The 8,763-nt window shown below is 41.5% G+C and overlaps 1 protein-coding gene across 4 annotated transcripts; it reads left to right on the top strand.

Moving 5' to 3' along the window:
- Positions 1 to 561: 561 nt before the first annotated feature.
- Positions 562 to 7,826, top strand: LOC137788639 (inositol monophosphatase 1-like). 4 transcript variants are annotated; one of them, XM_068581593.1, is made up of 9 exons: positions 562 to 616; positions 896 to 1,040; positions 1,957 to 2,090; positions 2,719 to 2,823; positions 3,355 to 3,400; positions 3,634 to 3,742; positions 3,889 to 3,997; positions 4,789 to 4,940; positions 7,085 to 7,826. In XM_068581593.1, the coding sequence occupies exons 2-9, from the start codon at positions 978 to 980 to the stop codon at positions 7,201 to 7,203; spliced, it is 837 nt and encodes a 278-aa protein (XP_068437694.1). In that variant the 5' UTR covers positions 562 to 616; positions 896 to 977; the 3' UTR covers positions 7,204 to 7,826. The 4 variants fall into 4 exon arrangements, with proteins under 4 accessions (XP_068437694.1, XP_068437693.1, XP_068437696.1 ...); XM_068581592.1 differs by having other exon boundaries at positions 572 to 616; positions 899 to 1,040; XM_068581595.1 differs by having other exon boundaries at positions 588 to 604.
- The last annotated feature ends 937 nt before the right edge of the window (positions 7,827 to 8,763 follow it).

Below are 8,763 nucleotides of genomic sequence, written 5' to 3'. Positions count from 1 at the left end.
GTACACGAGACACTGCAGGATTAGTCTAATTTTCTTGGTTTTGTATTGCAAACAGAGCATTTTTTCACTTTATGTCTTGTTTGTGTTTAAGAACAAGACACTTAATTGGACCTAAAAGTAATTTAAAACATCAGCTTTAGTCCACTTTACAGAAAGGCAAAGCAGCAACGCCTCAATGTCTGAGATGTAACAGATTAACAGGAGAAAGATGAGCTACAACTGTAGCACTTTTTATCCATAGAAGAGTTAGTGAGCGGCAGTGGCTGTGCAAAGTAGGAAAGAGTGAGATTCAGGAGTGCAAATATAAAAGTTGCTGATCCAAAAATATACACGACACAATATTACTAAAAAAAACTCACACTTCAAAGAAACCATTATTGCTGCCTCTCATCGTCTCTTTCTGATACATTCATGCTTCCGTCAACAAGTAAAACAAAAACAAATCGTTACAATTTATCAGTTTCCGGTATGGACAACTAACAGCCTTCTAGCCAATGAGGGCAGCGATTTCCCCACCACGTGGTATTGATTGACCAATGAGAGCGAGAGACCCACAAACGGCCCCGCCCTCCCACAAGCTAACTCAAAGTCAGGGAACGAAGAAGTGAGTCCGGAGGTGGGTTAAGCTAGCTTTAGCCCATTGAATCACTCACCACTGTGGTTTATTACAACGTAAATTAAGACACCACGAAGCTGCCTGGCTAAGCCGTTAACGTTGAGTTTTGAAGCTGTGCCTGTTGTCACGCAAAGTGACAGTTTATTTGTTTAAAAGCTAATGAAGCTAACGCTAACTTGACAACGCTCGTGCCAATTTGCTTGCTTTTTAATCTTTTTAGTCGCTCGTCTGTAACTGACGTGCAACGTAAACTAACCGCGAGTGTCGTGTTTTTCTCAGCAGGAACCAACACGTTACAACCTGTCAGTATCTGGATTATATCACCTTTGTATTTGTTTTGGCTCCTCATCCCTAAATCAACATGAGTGATCCTTGGCAAGAGTGTATGGATCACTGTGTGGAGGTGACCAAAAAGGCTGGACAGGTGAGTGTACTGTAAATGCTTTATTATTTTAATGCAAAGGTCTGGAAATCACTTTATGTGAGTTATGCATCCACTTGTATCTGTATCACAACATGCTATAATAAGAAATGAGATCCAGGACCACTGATTTGAAGTGACAATATTCACGTGCAGCATACAGGGAGAGGTTGACTGTTTCAAACCGGAATGAAGCCAAAGTTTGCTCTGAAAATAATGTTTTTTTAATATTTGTTCAGGGAGCTGCTGGAAAGGTGAAAGCATTTCAAAAGATAGACAGACAGTAATTTTAATAAAAAATGTATTTAAAGATGAGGAACTACAAATATTTTTTTTTCCCCTTGTATTTTTAGTTAAGATCATTGAACTAGTATCCATTAATTATACGTTTGTGATACAAAATTCATAATAAAATGCGGAAATAATAGAAACGAGACTTTTTCTTGCTGCAAAGCGAAAGCATTTCCCAAATATACAAAATGTAGCATTTTTTTATGTTATCAATGTGAGTATGGAAATTAAAATCCAGCTATGTTATATTTAAGTGTTAACTTATCTACCTAGAAGAATAACTATGCTAAGTAGATTTAATCTTATTATACTTGAAGCACTACTAATCATAAATTTACTTCAAGAGTGCTATTTTGGAATGACTTATTTTGTACTCAATATATTTTATTTGTGATTAAATAGTAGTTAAGCACAACTTGAAGTGTATTTAGTATATTCTTTTGTGCTCAATTGCTAAAATGCCATTAAAACCCCATAAGGGCTTACATCATCTCTGACCCGTCGCCGCCAGCAGTCTGTGGCCATAACAATGGGACACGTTGGGGTTTAATTAAAGTACCAGGTGAGTTCACTCATCCAAAAAAGAAAATCTCCTTTGCTGAGTTTGTCATTGTTGTGCTTCGGCCAGATGATCCGTGAGGCGCTGCAGAAGGACATCGCTGTCATGCAGAAGAGCTCGCCGGTTGACCTGGTGACCGAGACGGACCAGAAAGTGGAACGGCTCATTATTTCCTCCATCAAGGAGAAATACCCCACTCACAGGTATTTGAGAGGAGCTATGTGAAAGTACTGCAGGGACACCTGGCCGTGTATTTGCATTCAGTCTCTCAAGGTTTCGTCCATATATTCTTGTTTTAAACTTGTTTCCTTCTATTTGATTCTGCATTTATCAAAAGGTCACTTCTCTTATGTCGTCTGTTATGTGGATGATAGTTTTCCAGACTTTGGATGTATTATAAAGAATCTACACACTGTTGCTCTTGTGACTTATCTGGACATGGATGGAGCCAAGAATTTGGAAAAAGACGCACAAAAAATGAATGGACATAAAGAAATCTAAATGTTATAACAACTCCAATGTATACATTTGTATTCATACAGTTAACTGCAAATCTACATATCTTAATTTGGTTGCAAAGCCTTCACTACACTACCAGAAATAAATGTTTTTTTTGTCACTCTAAAAGTAGTCCTAATTAAATCTCCTCAGTGTTTTAAAATGCTAAAATCAGCTCATCATGAACAACTGCAGGGTGCAGACTCATATGACATAATTGTGTTGTAGAAAAGGCAATGTAATCACAGCAGGTAGACAATAGTATTATTGATTTTACAGCTGGGTGTAACACACCTGGATGCATAAAAATAGTTTTTCTATCTGATTTTGAAGCTTCATAGGTGAGGAGTCGGTAGCCGCCGGTGCTCCCAGCGTCCTGACGGACGACCCCACCTGGATCATCGACCCTATCGATGGCACCACCAACTTTGTTCACAGGTGCGACCGTTTGTTCAATACTTTATTCTGATTGGTCGACTGCAGGGTTTTACGGTCTGTTGATTCTTCATATCAGGCCTCTGCTCTGTATTACGGTTGCAATAGATGCCGCTCTCGTCTCCGTACCCAGCGAGAGGACTCATATTTCTTTGTTTTCAAGTGGAAGAAATACAATAATTTTGATTTGAATCAATATATTGCTTAAAATGATTGATTCGCGTTGGGAGTCCGGCTCCTCATCTGCACCCTGGGTTCATTTGGCAGTAATGACCGGCTCTCTGTACATTATCCCTTTTATACAAACTACTGAGAAGCCTGATAGGGCACTGGATTTATTTTATCTTTGTCGCTCCTTATCTATTTTTATCTTTTAATTGGGTTCTCTCTCGGATTGTCCTTTCCGTCAGGGATAATTAGACAATGTAGATGAAACTGAACTGATAATAGAAATTGAATCCTCTGAGCTTAAACCTAAAGGGAGTTCATTAAAAGAATGTTTTTTTTTTAATATTACAAATTCCTTTTGTGCAGGTTCCCCTTTGTGTCCGTATCAATTGGCTTTACTGTGAAGAAAGAGGTAAGCTTTATTGTTTTTATTTTTTTTTGACACTGTAACATCTCAATTAGACAAAACCATCAGATAATAATTACCCCAATAACCCGGAGGATTTCTGATGAGTAGTACAGTAGTTTTCTCCTCTTCTTGTATGGCTGCTGTTCTATTCTTAGCGCCCCCCCCCCCTCCCCACGGACCCCCTTCCCATGACACTTTCATCACAGCTGTTTTCTGTGCCGCCTCTCGGGTCTCAGATAGAGTTTGGGATCGTCTACAGCTGCATCGAGGACAAAATGTACACGGCGCGCAGAGGGAAGGGAGCGTTCTGCAACGGAGACCCGATCAAAGTGTCTGGACAGGAAGGTAAATACTTCAGTGTTGCAGTTCACAACACGGCCACCAGGTGGAGGCCTCGTCACAGCCAAGATTCTCACCTCCAGAGACGGCGTTTATACATTATCGACTGTGAGCGGGATTCGACTGTTATCTTTCTGTGTTTCACTCCCAAGATATCAGCCAATCCCTGGTGCTGACGGAAACAAACTTCCATCAGGATCCCGGGCGTTTCAAAACCATGTTGGCCAACGTCGAGAAGATCCTCACCATCCCCGTGCACGGGTAAACGCACAACTCGTGCAAGTCTTTGTAAATCCTCAGGTGACTCCCGTGATCGGCACTTCAGCAAACACTCCCTCACCGAAAGAGGAACCTGTTTGCGGTACAGACAGACAAAGCTGTGCGGCGGTGATGAAGAACATCTGATCTGATCGGAGGTTTCACAATGCGAGCGAGTAGTTTTCCACACGGCGGCAGCGCCCTGTGAGTCGAGGTCGGAGGTGTGCAGCCTGCTTCTTCTTGTTCCGTTACTCATTTATGAAAGAGAACAAATACATGAATACAACTTATCTGCAATGATAACCACAGACATTGTCTCCTGTGGCGGCTTCACAATAAAGTGCCCCCCCCCCCATGTTTTACCAGTAGAACAAGCTTTTTAATGTGAGGCAGCAGCAGGTTTTTTGCAGCTACAACAAAGCTGTAGGATGAAGGCAGTCTGAATCCAGTTTGGTAATGGGGGAGGCAAGACTCTGCAACCAACAAGTGAAAGCTCTCTATCGAGGGACGCAATGGTAGCAAGACGTGCCATGCCGCCATCAACAAAGGCAAACGTACAAATTACCCTTTTTATCTTAGTCAAAAGAAATAAAAAAAACATACCAAATTGAGAGCATTAATGACGACATTTAAAACATCGTAAAATAAAAAAGAAACACCCTTCATAAATAGGAGCCCCCAAAGTGGTTGGAGTCCATTAACATATTTAGGGACATTTCTTTAAAACAGTCCCATGCGCACACTAAACTTTCAGCAGACCAGCAGGAGTTTTTAACTCCCATCTCCACCCACAGGATCCGCTCCCCGGGCAGCGCAGCTGTCAACATGTGTCTGGTGGCGTGCGGCTCGGCCGACGCGTACTACCACATGGGCATCCACTGCTGGGACATGGCCGGAGGGGCGGCGGTGCTCACCGAGGCCGGAGGAGTCATCGTGGACATTTCGGGTGAGTGGACTGGTGGAGATCGCAGCGAAGATGAGGAGGAGGAGGAGGAGGAGGAGGAGGCGGCTGCTGTTTGCTCAGGGAGTTATTACACGTTTTCCTGAATTATTTATTGCTGCTAATTCTCGCCGTTTATTGGGTTTTCGTCGCCCTCTCATCGTTGAAGATGGTGGGGGTTGGGCGGGGTTGCTGGTGGCTTTGTGCTTTGAAACAGGAAGCACTGGGGTTTGAGAAATTTGGGGGGAAATTTCCGCAACAAACGACTGACATTCAGGATTATTTGGAGCTGAAGTCAAACCTGCAGAGTTTAAACAGCAGTTCTATTAAATGACTAAGCACATTGTTAATTTCTGCCCAAAGACTTCTGTTCTTCATTATATTATGTATTTAAATAGTAAGGAGGAGAGTCTGTGTATACAGTCGGGTTCATAAGTATTTTGACGGTGACACAATTGTTGAAATTTTGCCCATTTACACGACTGTAATGGATTTAAAATAAAGCAGTCGATGTGCGGTTGAAGTGACTTTCATTCAATGGATATATAAAAAAACATGTTTTACACAGTCCCCCACATTTTCAGAGGTTAAAAAGTAATTGGACAAACTAACATAATGGTGAATATAATGATCATTTTTAATACTTGGAGGAAAATCCTTTGCAGTCAGTGCTTGCTTGAAGTCTTTTCCTCCCTTGAGAAGCGTTGCCAGGCCTTTGCTGCCGCCTCCTTCAGGTGCTGCGTGATCGTGGCTCTTTCTGCCTTTTACTTTAATCTGAAGTAAATGAAAAGCAATGCTCACTTGGGTTGAGATCAGGTGACTTGGCTATTGAAGAATATTCCATTTCTTTGCCTGGAGAAGCTCTTGGACTGTTTTCACAGTACGTTTTGGGTTGTTATCCATCAATCCAATCAGTTTTGCAGCATTTGGCTGAATCTGAGCCGATAGCAAAGCCCCTCAACTGAACGTTTTTGGTGTTGAAGAGCTTGCCAAACTGTTGATTTAGTAAATCCTAAAGTTTCAGCTATCTGCCTGTTAGGTGTGTGTGTAGTCTGTCCTCCCCCTCTTCCTGCTTCGACACCTCTTTAGTCCTCACGCTTGAGAGTTTCCTGGACCGGCTACCAAATGCAAACTCAACATTTTAAATCATCACCGGACCTTTTTATCGGATTAATTTGTCACGATGTAACGAGGGAGCACACACCCGGCCAGCAAACCCTTTTGTAATTGTCCAATTACTTTGGAGCCTCTGAAAATATGGGTGTGAAAATGGAGTTCCTAAATGAATGCGATAGTTTTGTTATCTCCATTGAATTAAAGCTGAAGCTCTACACTTCAACCACATTGACTGCTTTAAATCAAATACAATGCAGTCGTGTAAAAAGCCCAAATTAGAAATGTTCTATCTAAATACTCAAACCACTCCAGCACTTTCTTTTCCTCTTTGGACAATAACTGGAGGTTAAAACTCAGCGATCAACTCTCCCGCCTAAAAATCTGATCCGGCGGAGGGTTTCATTTAAAAATTCAGCAGGATCATGATCTTGGGAATGCTATTCCCACGTCTTCACCATCCTATATATATCTATATATCTATATATCTATATATCTATATATATATATATATATATATATATATATATATATATATATATATATATAACCGCTTTCCCTCTCGTGAATAACTGAGCGCTCTGCAAATGTTCTCCTACAACGCGGGCGTCTTAAAATGAATAAGTTATTTTTTCTTGCATCGCTCGGATGGTGCAATGAGGAGATGTCCACCGGCTTAACCGTTGCTGGAGTGACGAGTATTGTATTACTCCATCTTTGATGAGTAATACATTAAATCTTATCACTCAAGAGAGTCGACTTAAAACAGTAACTTTGAGGTGAGACCACATGAGATGCTTCATCCTCTTTTTTTTGAGCAAACCATATGTAAAAACCTAAATCATAACCGTAATTAAACCAAAAAAATCTATTCAAAATAGCCACTATGCAGAGAAATAAGGCAGAATGAGCTGGTTTATTCAGGTTATGCACAACACGCGTTTCCCCAGTGTTAACTTTTATAGTCTCGTGCCTGCAAATTGTGAAGTTGAACTTGGTTACGGCCTCGCTTACTTCCTCTTCTGTCTCTCGTCCAGGTGGACCGTTTGATCTGATGTCTCGGAGGCTGATCGTCGCCAGCAGCCGAGCGATAGCGGAACGCATCGCCAGGGAGATAACAGAGTTCCCCGTCGGAAGAGACGACACAGATGGCTAGTAAAATCCCATCATCTCTTCTACCAACTTCACTTCTTTTTCTTTTTTTTTTCTTTATCACCCGACTTTTTTGTATTTTAAAAAAAAATCACGTTTACGTCTTTGCCTTAAGAACCAAAGCGATAAACTTACCTCTGGAAGAGTCCTGTGTCGGCGATTCAGACTTTTAGCCTCTTTCTGCTTTCTTTAGAAGTCGTTGTTGTGTTTCTGCACTCAAGCCTCGCACAGATTTAGACTTTTTATTGTGTAGCAGCGACATGGCGTGTGCTGGAGGAAGTAGGCCTGTGGTTCCTAATACACACCTTTTTAGCAATGTTTCTATTATCTATAATGCAGTCACAACAATTTCATTGATATAGTAACTCCATACACTGTTGTCTTTTAATTATAAATATGTTCAGTATTTGACCAATATTATCGCTTTTCCATGTAAGATTTGAAAATTATTTAAGTTATTATATTTGGTAAAATGCGTGTTTCACAAAAATCGGTCACATTGGATACCAAAGTGAACGGATCAACAAGGTTATGAGTAATGTGAACACAATTATTATACAACTAGCAATAGCTGAGTCAAAGTTGTCTTTGCCAAGTTTGATTTCATAAAGTGGGGTTGTATGTACACTCGTATTTGTTGTGTGATGATTCTGTTTTGATACAGCGTAGTATCGCAATATTTTGCGTGGCGATACGATATTATCGCGATGCTCAATGTATCGTGATAACATCGTATCGTGACAATATTGTATCGTGGGACCTCCGGTGAACCCCACCCCTCTAATGTCTACCAGGGGTGCAGTTGATACTAAATGAGGATGGGAAAATGTGGCTATTAGTAAGCTAATGTTAGCTCAATGTATTAGCCAGTCACTGTTGTTGACAAAGGCGTAATGCTGCAAAGCCTTCTGATGCATCGTCACCTACATTCCACTATGACATGAGTTGCATACTTTTTGTGCATGTGCAACACGCGTACCGTGAGGCATGTTTTAGGACTCTGAGGATGGTGCAACCGTCCAGCACTCTTTCTGGCGTTTAGCCAGGAGGCAGCCTCACACCAGACAAAGAGGAGACAGAGCGAGTTAATAGTTTTCCCCTCCGGCGTGGGCTGGACCTAACGGCTCTCCATCACCGGGAAGCTATGGATGATATAAAAAGCTCAACAAATGGATATGTAAATGAATTTCAGTGCCATCACTAGTGTGCACTATCGCTGATCCAAGATCATGTTCGTCCATAACACTGTTTGCATAAAATCTCTTTATCGTGTAACTTCTTCAAGTCCAGACTGAAATAGAACGACTGGCTGTAATGAAGGAAAGCGAATGAAGAGCTGCTATAAATAAATCTCGCCAAGCCCGGCCTCTTTTCTGACACACCACAGATGGATAAATGCATGTCATTACTGGCGGCGCAGAGACAGGTGTCAGCATGCATCCGCATGTCGGCTGTACTCGTAAACAGAAGACTACCATTGGCAACGGGATGTGAAAAAGCTGAGTGCCAACGCGCTGAATTTCTTCCACTGAATGTGGGAGTTTGCTGTCATTCCTTGTTCTTG

Source organism: Clinocottus analis, unplaced genomic scaffold (assembly GCF_023055335.1).
Source record: "Clinocottus analis isolate CAN_PGR_092001 unplaced genomic scaffold, fCliAna1.0.p SCAF_18, whole genome shotgun sequence".
Lineage (NCBI taxonomy): Eukaryota > Metazoa > Chordata > Actinopteri > Perciformes > Cottidae > Clinocottus > Clinocottus analis.
The sequence above is the reverse complement of the archived record's forward strand: the minus strand, read 5'-3'. Positions and strand labels throughout refer to the sequence as shown.